The sequence below is a fragment of the Biomphalaria glabrata genome, chromosome 6 (assembly GCF_947242115.1).
Source record: "Biomphalaria glabrata chromosome 6, xgBioGlab47.1, whole genome shotgun sequence".
NCBI classification, from domain to species: Eukaryota; Metazoa; Mollusca; class Gastropoda; family Planorbidae; genus Biomphalaria; species Biomphalaria glabrata.
Genome location: NC_074716.1, coordinates 21,035,445 through 21,049,741, shown reverse-complemented (window position 1 = coordinate 21,049,741; position 14,297 = coordinate 21,035,445). Strand labels below are relative to the sequence as shown.

At 32.0% G+C, this 14,297-nt stretch overlaps 2 protein-coding genes across 11 annotated transcripts in view; one reads left to right on the top strand and one right to left on the bottom strand.

Annotated features, from left to right (window-relative positions):
• Positions 1 to 5,565, top strand: part of LOC106079286 (cAMP-dependent protein kinase catalytic subunit 3-like) — a 25,524-nt gene extending 19,959 nt beyond the window's left edge. For all 8 annotated transcript variants that reach the window (XM_056032412.1, XM_056032413.1, XM_056032414.1 and 5 more), the window contains exons 10-11: positions 1,381 to 1,500; positions 1,965 to 5,565. In XM_056032412.1, coding sequence (XP_055888387.1) covers positions 1,381 to 1,500; positions 1,965 to 2,163 — 319 coding nt within the window. In that variant the 3' untranslated portion in view covers positions 2,164 to 5,565. The remainder of the gene's footprint in view (positions 1 to 1,380; positions 1,501 to 1,964) is intronic.
• LOC106079285 (pre-mRNA-splicing factor syf2-like) lies at positions 3,250 to 14,297 on the bottom strand. Of its 3 annotated transcripts, none has more exons than XM_056032419.1 (7): positions 14,151 to 14,297; positions 9,685 to 9,783; positions 8,998 to 9,123; positions 8,682 to 8,799; positions 5,474 to 5,564; positions 4,258 to 4,356; positions 3,250 to 4,140 (listed from the first exon to the last, which is right to left on the bottom strand). In XM_056032419.1, exons 1-7 carry the CDS (start codon positions 14,160 to 14,162, stop codon positions 3,975 to 3,977), a joined length of 711 nt encoding a protein of 236 aa, XP_055888394.1. In that variant the 5' UTR covers positions 14,163 to 14,297; the 3' UTR covers positions 3,250 to 3,974. The 3 variants fall into 3 exon arrangements, with proteins under 3 accessions (XP_055888394.1, XP_055888395.1, XP_055888393.1); XM_056032420.1 differs by lacking the exon at positions 14,151 to 14,297 and adding an exon at positions 14,040 to 14,060; XM_056032418.1 differs by lacking the exon at positions 14,151 to 14,297 and adding an exon at positions 11,125 to 11,214.

Sequence of the window (14,297 nt, the reverse complement as noted above, 5' to 3'; positions counted from 1 at the left end):
AATTAATTTTCTCTCTAGCTTTGCATAGATAGTCCATGACTCACTGTTGTACAGTCGTGTACTCAAAACATTCTTTGTAGACCTCCATTTTGGTCACTGTAGTGAGCTTTTGGTTTTCCCAAACTCTTCATCTTGAGTCTAGCGTAGGTCAACACAGCCTTCCTAATGCATTTTTTTAATCTCCTTTAGGGACAGGTCATCTTGAATTGTGAATCTCATGTAGCAGAAATCATGTATAGCTTCTAGCTTGTTTTCATCAATGAGGATGGAGGATGGTCCCATCACGTTTGCATTAACTACAGGGGAATTGGCTTCCTAAGAATTATAGGCAAAGTCTTTGCCCAAGTGATACGACGTAATCTACAAAAACTCGCTTATTGGGTCTTCATAGAATCCCAATGTGGGTTTGCTCAGGGAGATTCACAATTGATATGATATTCTCTCTCCGCTAGCTACAGGAAAAGTACAGAGAACAATAGATACCTTTGAACATTGCATTAATTGACCTTGGATCTAGTCAGCAGAGATGACCTCTTTAAAATTTTACAGAAAATAGGCTGTTCATCCAACCTCTTAAATGTAATTATTTCTTTCCACCAAAATATTGTGGATACTGAACAGTTCAATGGTGCTTGCTCCAACTGAGATAATAGACATTTAGGAGCTGGCAGTTGATTTTAATCCACCAGATCTACTTTTTATTAAAAGGTCAAGAAAAATCATCAATATCTATTTACATTGCAGTATCACAGTGTTAAAAACAGTGACTGAACAAAAAAAAAACAACAAGAAAAAGAAAGATTGGCAGTTAGTTGACTATATAAATTGAATTAAAAACAAATCACCCAGTTCAGCTCAGAGAGTGGTGAAAACAGACCTCACAGTCATTTTTAGGAGCTTATTACCAATCAAAGGGCGCTTCTAACCTGCCACATCATAAGAAAATTCCTTAGTGGAGACTACAAAGAATTTTGTTTTCTTAAAAGAAACTTAATCTTGGCAGTGCCCGTGAATCATGAGTTCAATAATAACAATCTTTAGTATCCCCTGAAAAAATGTGTTTTACAGTTATGCTTATGATAAATGTACAAATGCATGAAATACAATGCTAATTTATTTAACTATAACAGTCAAACATTTCACATTGCTGAATTTAGTTTTTATTTAATGATTTCATTGCAAAGGGAACATTAGAGTAGTATTTTTTTTGTAGTTGGTAACAATAAGTATCTTTGTGATGGAAATGATAAAGTCTAGAGCAGTTTCAGTATTTAGAGATGAGATAAAAGTTGATATATTTTCATTAAATTAAACAAAAATTGTTTGGTGACCAATTCCACAACTTGTAACTGAAATGCTTCATTTATTTGTTAAATCTAGTGATGGAAGAGTTAGTGAAGATACTAAACAACTGATTCAACAACTCATAACTTTGGATCCTCAAACTAGAATGACTGCTGGACAAGTTGTGGATGCCCTGAAACACATTATAGGAAAATGGTAGGCCAATGTTCTTGTGAAAAAAAAAGTTGGCATAACACCATAAATGGATCAAATTAAGAAAAATCTATTGTAACTTACTACTGAAAACTTTACTTTGTTGTAAAGTAATTAATTTTAGAAGTTCAATTTAATTTCTCACATTGACCCAGAGCAAAAATAAAAAATCAGTATTTTACTGATTTGATTTTAATCATTACTGTACCATGGTTTCAAAATAGTGTGATATATGGCTGGGTGGTAAAGTGAGAGCGTCACGGGTTTCAATCCTGATAAGAAATTCTGGATGCTTACACCCACCTCTGGCATAATTTCAGGAAAGTAAAGTCCTTGTTCTGGCCATTTTATCATCTAGTTATGGTCACAAAGTTGGAAAGAGAAACTTTACTATTATTTCATTTTGTTTTCATTGATCTAGCTGTTTGTTGTTAACAGATCTCTCCCCTACCATTTTTTTTTATTAGGAAGGTCATGATGACTTGTGACACAGATCAAGTAGTGCCAGACATCCCAACTGTCACAGTTCCTGAGTTTCAACATGACGATAACCAGAAAATGACTCAGACAGAAACGTCTGAAGATTTACCTTTGATCGATTTCCAAAATTGTCAATTACAGAAAACAAGCAATCTACAGATAATAGGTCATTCAAATTATTTTTAAAAAAGTATAATGGAGTATTTAAAAAAAAACTGAATTGTAGTATTTACTGCTTTTAAACTAATGAAGCTTTGATTATAACTTATACTTTTAATTTTTTTATGTATCATGTTTAAATGCTAAAAGATTTCATATTTATAAGAAAAAAACAACTTGTTTTGATCTATATTATTGTAGTTAATATTCTTAGTAATACCAATAAAATTATTGTGTAAATAATTTATATACAAATATGTTAAATAAATTAATGGACTACATGGTGTACTTATTTAGCTGTTATCAATGTGACTATTTAAATTGTTTTTGCATTGAATGCACAGAGTGTAGTAATTATTATAATTAAAAGCTACTTTATCCTTGCCAGATTATACATTTTTATAAATGAAAAAAAAAACAACAGCATTTTGATTTGTTTATGTAATTTCACTGATATCCAAGTGAAAACTATTTTATGGTTGGTATGTTTATTAGAAGTAATTTTTAAAAGAATAACAACAAAAAAAGGTTTCTCGTGTTCTAGTTTTGATATGTGTCATAGAATTATCATGGCACTTATTTTTTTCCTAATGTAAAAAAAAAAAAGGCTGTGACCTCTACTTTCATATAAGTTTACTTGTAATATGATGATACTAAAAGCAGAGACAATAATTCATGAAACTGCTAATTTTTTTTTGTACCGGGTACCACATCTATTACATTTTAGCCATTTCCTATTAAATAGTAAATTAAAATCAAAACTTGTTTTTTTTCTTCCGTGGCTTAGATAATGATAAAAAATAAATGTATGAACATCTTGAAAGTTGTCCCAGAGAAAAATCTGGAGATAATAATTAGATCTATGACAACTTGTGCCATTTATTTGTAGTAATATATAAATAGTAATATATAAATATACATATTAACTTGCTTCTTATAGTAATTCTTTTATAATCCAATCCTCATTGTTTCAGTTGAAAATATGCACTGAATTCTGGACTTTAATGTGTCCAGTAATTGTTGATGAAAAAAAAAATGAAGTAATTCAGAGTTTTAGATTTTTGTTCTTTTTAATCATCATCATTCCTAATAAAGAATGAAAATAACACAATGTGGTTTCCATACTTTATTGACCAAATGGCATACATACATCATTCATTATTTAAACATTCCTAAGCTACAGCTTTAAACTGTTCTCTCAACCATAACTGTCCAAACATATACACATATTTACACAATATTTTGTCTAGTCGAAATTGAACTTTACAAAAGTGATTAAGACTTAAAAAAAAAAAAAAAAAAACTTTACAAAAGTGATTAAGACTTAAAAAATAAAATAAACATAAAAAATGTTAACTAACATAAAAAAAAAAGACTTTTTTTTTTTACTAAAAGTCTGGACTATTTTGCTAGCTGTTTAATAAAACCATGCTCTTATTGCCAGTTAAGACTGCATATTAAAAAATGTATACTTTAATATCCAACCCATCTTCATCATGTACAGTACAATTGATATTTTTCATGGTTGACAATAACAGTGGGCATAATATATTTATGATTGGCTTTCTGAGACTAAAAAGTAATACATTACTTATCAAACTAAGTATTATGCAAATGATTGATTAAGTATTACTTTTATTTTGAAATCACTACATACCATGACCGATGGGCATATTGATTGGACATAATTGAAACCTTTTTATTTCAACATAGAGCAATAGCAGTGAATAGCACTTTTTTCTGTCATAAAAAATTGCAAAATTAAAATGTCACAGAAGAATCTTTACAAGAACTACTACAAACATTTTTTTTTTAAATAGAAGAAAGTGGTTGATGGTCTATACAGCTGTTCCTCTCTCCAAGTTCTGTTTTATTTCAGATGTGTATTTACCATAGAACCTTTCCAGTTTCTGGTTGAATTTCATGTTGCGTTCATTAATGTAGTCAATGTCTGCTTCTTCATCAAATGTTCTGCGTCTGCTGTATTTAGATCTTTTTTCAATCCTGGTAAATTGCGTAGGGAAAAAATTAGAATTTAAGACATACATGTATTTAACTATACTTTTAGATATGATTTAAAATAGGTCTTAAAAATATTTCAGTTAAAAAAAATGTACTCACTGTTTCTCAAGATCTGTAACCATTTTATCAATAGCTTCCTCAGAGTCTTTGTGATCCTGTAGTCCAAGTGTATCAGAAGATGCATAGAAGTCATCCCCCCTAAAATAAAGTGAGAAAGACAGTTCATATTCTTAGAAATTAAACATCTCCACCATACCATCCTGGTAGAGATTTTTTTTTATGACCTAGATGTACAATACAAACTAAAAATGAAATTAGGTTCTTACTCATAACAAGATGGAGAGTATTTATTTGAATAGTTGATATTTGATCTTAATTTTATCTCAGGATTCATTTGTGGATTTATAAAATCAATTTTGGAATACTGTGTTGAAATAATCGATACCATTATGCCTGTTCATTTATGAATCAAGTTTATCTAATTCATTCATTAAAGTGATACATTTCTTGACAAACTCAAATCTAGCCAGCTTTTTGCTGATGAGCTCTTTTGCAGATTGTGCCAAGGAAAAATAGTGTGCTTTTTTCTTCAGTTGTTCAGCACTGCCGTAGAGGGTGTTGGTTATGTTTAAAGAGGGAATAGAACAAGTCTTTAATTACTGGAATGTGAGAGCCACCCACCCAGAGTGACTTTTGATGTTTTTCTTACTGACCCTCTTACATAACATTTACTCATATCAGTTTTCTTGATAGTTATAATTAGTCAAATATTCAGTTTTAAACATTTTCTTTGGAAAAAAAAAAGTATACAAAATTTGAAGTATGTAACCTTTTGTTTAAATTCTTTTTGGAGATAAGCATCCCATGTGCTTTCAACAAATACATCACCAAGCAAAATATGACTGATAAAACAAAATGGACTTCATTTTGTTGACGCCAAAACAAAGTGGGTGAAAAAGTAGACTGACAAAATATCACAGCGTAAACTACATTGCACAGAAAAAACTCAAAAGATGGACTAAATAAGATAATATATGAATGAATGTTATTTAAAAATCATAATTTTACATATTTTTTTCACTAGCTTATTAAATGTCTTATTGGTCTAAATTAAGGCCCACTGTGTTTGCAACTAGAAACACATCCCTTTGTTTCATGAGTGATTACTCTTGATCAGTCAGGTTACTAAGTTGAAAAGTTTGGATTACCTTTTGATCAGTCAAGTAACTAGTCAGGCTACTAAAAAGATACATTCGATAATCATTGATCAGGTTACTTAATAAATGGGAAAGTTTATTGTAAAATATCAGCTTACAGCTTTTGACCTTGTTTTTCATACTGTTGAAGATCAGGTTTTATCTGTTTAGTCAGCCTCTGATATTGACGGAAAGTTGCTTGTTCGTAATCTAATGAAATTGTAAAATTAATAAATATATATATTTAACATTTCAGAGCTACAAATGTAAAATAGAACTATTTCTAAACTTCTCAAATATACACTTTTGTATACCAGTATATATATATATATATATATATATATATATAAACTAATGAAGGATTAATTTCCCTTTTTGGTATCAAACAAAATAATTAATTTCCAGTAATTAATTGACTAATTGGTTAATTTTTTTTTATTGATTCATGTTTTCTTAGGTACAATAAAAATTTGTGTTAAGTTCAACTTGATCCAAGAATAGTGGGAGAAGTTCAATATTTGTACCAGACAGACAGGGTGAATGGATATTAGCCTTACAAAAAAATGTATTTTGTGCTCTTTTTTTCCCCCTCTGTTCTCTTACTATGTATGAGATGTTTGACAAAGCAGAGATGTACAAATGTGTTCATGACAAAAATGAATGAAATATACTGTTAGTAGATCAATAAATCCATCCCAGTGGCGCTACAGCCCAGGAGGGCTCTGGCCTGCTTCAACACATACCTCCATTTAGATCTCTCCTGGGCCTTTTGTCTCCACGCCCGAACCCCAAGCTGTTATAGATCTGAGATCAATAAATATTTTAACTAATTGACTTTAACAAAATTGTGTTAGAAGGCTTGACTTTTTTCTATCTTAATTGGTTTGAGCTTTCATTTTTATCAGATATGGCTTCAGCGCCCACATAAAGAATCACCGATCCATCCCAGTGGCGCTACAGCCCAGGAGGGCTCTGGCCTGCTTCAACACATACCTCCATTTAGATCTCTCCTGGGCCTTTTGTCTCCACGCCCGAACCCCAAGCTGTTATAGATCTGAGATCAATAAATATTTTAACTAATTGACTTTAACAAAATTGTGTTAGAAGGCTTGACTTTTTTCTATCTTAATTGGTTTGAGCTTTCATTTTTATCAGATATGGCTTCAGCGCCCACATAAAGAATCACCGATCCATCCATCCATCCCAGTGGCGCCTCAGCCCAGGAGAGCTCTGGCCTGCTTCAACACATACCTCCATTTAGATCTCTCCTGGGCCTTTCGTCTCCACGCCCGAACCCCAAGCTGTTATAGATCTGAGATCAATAAATATTTTAACTAATTGACTTTAACAAAATTGTGTCAGAAGGCTTGACTTTTTTCTATCTTAATTGGTTGGAGCTTTCATTTTTATCAGATATGGCTTCAGCGCCCACATAAAGAATCACCGATCCATCCCAGTGGCGCTACAGCCCAGGAGGGCTCTGGCCTGCTTCAACACATACCTCCATTTAGATCTCTCCTGGGCCTTTTGTCTCCACGCCCGAACCCCAAGCTGTTATAGATCTGAGATCAATAAATATTTTAACTAATTGACTTTAACAAAATTGTGTTAGAAGGCTTGACTTTTTTCTATCTTAATTGGTTTGAGCTTTCATTTTTATCAGATATGGCTTCAGCGCCCACATAAAGAATCACCGATCCATCCCAGTGGCGCTACAGCCCAGGAGGGCTCTGGCCTGCTTCAACACATACCTCCATTTAGATCTCTCCTGGGCCTTTTGTCTCCACGCCCGAACCCCAAGCTGTTATAGATCTGAGATCAATAAATATTTTAACTAATTGACTTTAACAAAATTGTGTTAGAAGGCTTGACTTTTTTCTATCTTAATTGGTTTGAGCTTTCATTTTTATCAGATATGGCTTCAGCGCCCACATAAAGAATCACCGATCCATCCATCCATCCCAGTGGCGCCTCAGCCCAGGAGAGCTCTGGCCTGCTTCAACACATACCTCCATTTAGATCTCTCCTGGGCCTTTCGTCTCCACGCCCGAACCCCAAGCTGTTATAGATCTGAGATCAATAAATATTTTAACTAATTGACTTTAACAAAATTGTGTCAGAAGGCTTGACTTTTTTCTATCTTAATTGGTTGGAGCTTTCATTTTCATCAGATATGGCTTTAGCGCCCACATAAAGAATCATCGATCCCTTGGAGCTACAGACTATGGAGTCCTGCTTCAACCCATCTTTCCATTTTCTCTGCTTCTACATCATCAAGCCATCATATTCCTGGTCTGTCTTTGGCTCGCTTCCTTTTGTTTTTTGCCAAGATGCTATTTTTGTTAAATCTGTTCTCTAACATTCTTAAAAAGGTGACCTGTAGTTTTCTATTTCCATCACTATAGTAAGGTCTTCATATAAATAATAGTTTGTGTTCTCCATCTGGTTTTATCTTGTATATCACCATTAATATAAAAATTTACTTGAGAAATACTTGAGAAAGGAAAGAATTGTATATAAATGTTGTATAGAGATTTCTATGTACTTCCTAAAAATATGAACATCTACATTGTCAAAGTGGTGGTCAGTAATTTTAATATATTGTTCCTCTGTCTGATCATCTCTTGTTGTTATGTCATACTTGGTTTTACTCTCATTTATATCAAGTCCTGCTGATTGAGATGCTCTTTCAGTTGTATCAAAGCTCTAGCTAAATCTTCAGATTATGCAAGATATTGTGGAGATGGCTGTATTTTGTTCCTGTTGGTCTCTGACCTATAATTTTTTTATTCAAAAGTAGTTTGCTCCCCTTGTGGTTATACATTCTATCCCTCTCTTTAGTGTTAAATTGAAAAGCATGCATGAAAGTGAGTCTCCTGGTCTAAGTTCTTGTTTAATCCTTAGGTCCTGTGAATGCTTGCCCTGTACTATGACCCTGCTTTTTGAGTAGTTTAATGTCATGTGTTTAAGTCTTGTCAGTTTGTTGGGTATTCCAAAATTCTGTAGTGTCTCATAGAGATATTTTTTTTTAATAAAGTCATAAGCCAATTTATAGTCTATATAGAGTTGGTGTTTGGTATATTGTAGTCATAGCATTTTTCTAGTACACATTTTAATGTGAAAATGTGATCAGATGTGGATCTATTAGATCTGAAAGTACATTGGTAGTCACCAAGATTTATTCTGAATATTTTGCAAGTCGAATTTCAAATGAAGGTTCATCTTAGACATAAACAGCGTAACAAATAGAATATAAACATACAATGTATTAAGTAGTAACTAATTTTGTGTCATGACAATCACACACTCTATAAACAAAGAGCTTACCAGCAAAACCTGTGTCTGGATTTTTTTTCTTTTTTTTCCTATCCCATCTCTCAGCTGCATCAGCACTGACTTCTAGTAATTTAACTCTCTCAAAGTCTTCACCCTTAGCAGAACATTCCTTTAACAAATAAAGACAAAAAAAAAATTAAAAAAATAAATATCTTTGATTTACAAATATTTATAAGAGATGATTTTCATCATAAACAAATACTATGAAAGAAACCTTAAACTTACTAATTCAGTGACAAAGTTTTATGTTCACAAGTAAGTATGTGAATAGTTCATGGTTAAAATGTCTACATTTCACATTGTTTACCTTTTTCTTCTCCTCTTGTTCTTGCTCCCATTCTAACCATTTTCTTTTAGACTCATAATTACTTGGTCTCTTTTTACGTTCATCCTCTGCCACTAGTTCAGCATGATTTAATTTTCTAGCTTCATTCTATTTGTATCACAAATATAACATTTGTATTATTAATTTAATTAATAATTACAATAAAAATCAGAATCATGAAAGAATAAGGTAATTTCAAAAGCAATGAACAAATTATATAAACTGACTATCTGAATGAACTGCCAATGAATGAACAGTGAATTGGTGTTTAGCTAAGCCTAATCTAGGAAATGAAACCATATGTTCAAGCTTGGAGGAAAACAACAAATCACTTTTTTGAATGTAAAAAAAAAATAATTTTGTGCAATATAATACACAGAATGAAAATACAAATAGCACTATTTAAGAATAGAGGAACAAATAAAATGGTGATCTTGTATATTAGTTCTGCAAAATGTGGAATGGTTGGCATGACTACTTAAAAACATTGTTATTTTCAAGCATAGATAAACCAAACATTTTGTATTTTTATTGGTCTCCTACATTCTCTGTGTTGTTAATCCCAACATTAGTGGTAAAAATCTTTTTACATATGAGCAATTATTAACAAAAATTTTCTCTTTACTTATGTAACAATTAACATGTAGAAAAAAAGTATTCAGGACTCACCATCTTCATTTCAAGTTCTCTCAAGCGATTAAGTTTAGCAAACTTATTGGTGCTAGTAGTAGCTTTTTTAACAGCACTACCTCCAGCACCTGTAGTATCCTAAAATTAAAAAGTTTATTTTAATCATTAAAAATATCTATTAGATTTTAAATATTTTTAATTACATGTATCATATAGTGGTGTTCAGTGACAGGGTGAAGTGTTCAATGAAAATGAAAGCACAAAAACTGCTTTCAGTGTAGACTGTAGGGGATTGAAGTGACTATGAGTTGATCAGTACTTAGGAACACAGCTATTGTCCATTACAGGCATTAGGCTCATGAGTCATTAGTGATTAGACTCATTAGTTGAAGAATAACGATTTGCTTTCACTTCACAGTATTTTTGTATCACATTGTAACGATTGTTATGATTGTATGTTAAGTCTTCACCAAATAAAAAAAAATGAGGTAGTTCCATATTCTCCCAGAGTCACGTGGTTGTGTGTATACAACGCGCACTGTGCTTAATTTTAGTTAGTTTGTAGTGGGAATCTGAAGCGTTTTAAGTCAATATTTAGTGGTTTCAATTTACTCATTAGCGCTAAACTATAATTTGTTAATAACAGGAGTATCTAGAGATACATTTTTTTAATAGTTTCAACTAAAACAAATAGTTAAACCTTTGATAGAAGGTACTGAAGCGTTGGCCTATAATCTGCCATACTGAGATCAAGATTTCTTGATCTACAATGAATGACTACACTTACAGTTCTTAGCATTCGGGTAACCAGTCCTAGAAAAAAAAGTAACACTTTCATCCCCCCCTTCCTTTCTGCCCAAAAGTAAACAAGCTTGAACTTGAGTAGAACACTAAAAGTTGGACAGCAGACCAGTGTGTATTGGTCAGATAGCTCTAGGGCTAGTGTGTAGTCGATATGTCGACTAGTTGTTATAAAAGATAAAAAGACTGCCATTTGTTTTCCTTGTGCGTAATAGGCTTTATTTGTTTAGCGAACAAATAACACATCTGATAGTCAAGGATAAATCTAGATCTACTCTTACAGTTACACAGGCCAAATAAGTCTTACCCCGCCCTTTCATTGTTAAATTTGGTTTCTAAGTAATAAAATGGATCTAGATCTATTTCGTCGACGCATTTTTGAAACTTTAATGTAACATTTTGTGAATTTCTTAAAAATGATAGAACTTTTAATAACATAATAATACATCATGTATCCAACACAAAAAATAATTCTAAATGTGCATAATGTATTAGAAATTAGCGGAATATGAAATACATAACGTTAAAACATAGCTGAAGTTTATGAAAATAACAATGTTTCAACTAATATGCATATTATCCCATATATAGGCCTATAAATATATATAAATGTATATATATATGTTTGTGTGTGTGTGTGTTTTGTGTAGTTTATACCAAGCCTTTTTTTAATCTTACAAGAACGTTTGTAAAAACATCTTCTTCTGTATGTGAATGTAGATCTATCATCGGCAAAGTGTTGATGCTTGTCATGACTATAAAGGAAATATCATTGATAATTTAAACCTATCCTTAAACAGTTCTTGGCCCTTTATGAAAACATTCGTATAATTATTTGAACATTCAGGGAGTTCGTAAAAATAGAGGAGCAAAAGCAATGGAAATATAGGAAGACAAGGCCATTCTTCTCTTTGTTGTGTCCTACAATCACGTGACTTTGGTTAAAGTAGGTCAGAAATACGGAACTACCTCATTATCCTCATTCCCGATAGTCGGTGTTCAGGTATAAGAATCTACAATACTATACTATCACAGTCACACTGACAGTGTGACTCAGTCACAGTGAGTAACTATCATTAACTATTAACTACCTGACTATCATACTATCCTATGTTACATAACACTATGTGACACTATGTCAGTATGAGTCTGAGTATGAGTATGTAGAATATGTATTATCGATTAGAATTAGAAATATTGTACGGTCTAGACTCTAGAATAAAAAAAATAATAATAATAATAATACTAATACTAATAGTTAGAATAGATCTAAAAGTAATCTAGATTCTAGACTTAGTTAGACTGTGAGTCACTGAGTGTGAGTGTCAGTGTGTGTGAGTACACTGTGAGACAAGACTAGGTCTAGACTCTAGAGACAGACAGGTCACAGAGTAAACTAAAAACTAAAAGAGTAGATTAGAATTTAGATCACTACTAGTCACTAGCCCACTAGAGTATTTAAACGTTTGGAAACACGAACGGTTTGGAAACACCCATCATATTTTTTTAATCACGGCGCTTTTATTGTAAAAGGAAATGGAAAACTACTACATTGGTAATGCGCATGCATCATTTCTGTTTCTTTCCTGCACGCCTGCTATTCGTTGCTTTCCAGACGATCGAGGTTACACGGGGTCAAAGACCACAGGTACGTGAACTTTTTTTTTTCTCCTACGTAGGGAAAATGAAACCAGGTCAGGGATGATTGCTATTTTTAAGCATCCTGACGTATTAACTTGTGTTTTAGGGTTTAAAAATGGTTGGAAAACATGCACTAAACAGCCCAGATTATTCACTGAACAGAATTAGAAATAAAAGGGGGGGTGATTACAATTATTTACAAATGTCGTACAGAAGCAAATGGAAACAGTAGTAAAATATAGAGTAGAGCTAACTATGACTAAGATCTAATTGCTTTATTAATTTGATTTGTTTATTATACTTTTTTTTTTCTCTGTGACAGTCTAGATACCCGTATCCAATACTTGATCATCTATAAGTGTTTAGACTATATGGCTTCAGAGAAGAAAAGAAAATATATTCACCACAAGCCTGAAATTGTTAAAGCTGCCATAGAGGCAATTGATAAAAATGAAATGTCTCTAAGAAAAGGCAACTAACAAAGTTGTGAAGGACAAGGAAAAAGTAGAAAAACATATGCACAAGCAAGTCATAGAAAGGAAGAAACTAGAAACTAAGAAAATGAACAAACCGAGTACTTCAAAATACATAGATGAAGACAGTGAGGACAATCCATTATTAAGAAGGGAGAGATGGAAAAAGAGCTGGCTGCAGGTGTTAATGGTGCTGACCAAGTAATAAATCAAACCACAAAAGATACTTGCTCAGATTGTGGCAAAAAAAGTGGAAATATTTAGATCCTGTGTGAAATATGTGATCGATGGCTTCATGTGGAATGCACTTACGTGTCAAATAATTTGACAACTGAAGAACTTGAAGATCTTTCTTTTGTGTGTCAATTATGTTGCCCAGATCAATGATCTTGACATTTGGCGGTTTCCATGCCTTTATGCAAATTTTAATTGTATAAAATGAGTTAACATCTGCTGTATGTCTGTATTAGTGTATGTAGTATGTGTATAAAATGTATATATGTAAATATCTAAATGTAAATATGTTTAAAATAAACATTTCCTTTGCAGCTAAATAAATACTTAAAGGCTAAATATGTATATAAATATGTAGACGTTTTTTAGTAAAATTGTAAAGATCAATTGTAAATATTGGCTGTATATTTGTATATATAAATGTAAATATATCTATGTTTAAAAAAAAAAAAGTGTTGTTATTGTTTTATTTCTTTGAAATCAAATTAATAAAAATACCAAAATATTTATAACAGAATCTAAATATTAAACATGTATCTCCTGCATCAAGCAAAAAAAAAAAAAAAAGAATGTATTTTTATAAGGGGGAGGGGACATTGATATCACCTAAAATACTACAAGTCTAGGCAACCATATTTATACTCCAGACTGAATAAAATGAAAGAATAGATGCTGAAGTAAATGTTAAAAATGACTTTAGTTAGGAATCTTAAATTAAAATTAATTTTAAAAACATTTTAATTAACGTGTTTACAAATTCTTCTCAGTGTATTCATTTGTTGCACCTCGAAAAAAAGTGTTTTCAAATGTTGACGACCCTACAGTAAGTTTACATGAATTTCAATATGAAAAATGCAATGCAGAGACTTGCAACAGACTTATTATTATAGATTAAAAGTTGAAGATTTTCTGGGTACTTTCTTTTTTTTTCTAGGTATTGCCATTTGGGCATTACTGAACTATAAATAAAAAACAAAAGATCGTGCCAAAGTGTTTCCAAACGTTTAAATACTCTGGTCTCTAGGCATCACTCTACTAGACTCTAGGTCTAGGCCTAGGAAGTGCTAGATCTAGGACCTAGAAGTCTAGGAGTAGTAGCTACTAGTAGGAGTAGGACTAGAGTCAACACAGTCACAGTGACTCAGTCAGTGTCACTATGATTCACTATCACTAGAGATTCACTAGATCTAGGTTCAAGATTATATCATATAAAATATCATGATCTGGATCTAGTTAAGTAGTTACTCTCATCCTAAACGAAGTAATCTATATTGACTAGAGTCTTAGATCTATCTATTTATTTATAAACAAAAAAATATAGAGATCTAAAGAGAGTTATATTTATATTATAGTTACATCTGTCGCCATTTTGATAACAAAGTATAGAATTGCCAACTGAAGTAATATTTTGGTTGTAGAATCTATAGGAAAGGCCCATCAGCGAAATGGCATATAAAGCGAACACCTCCCCGTAATTTTTATCCATTCTTATTTATTTCAAAA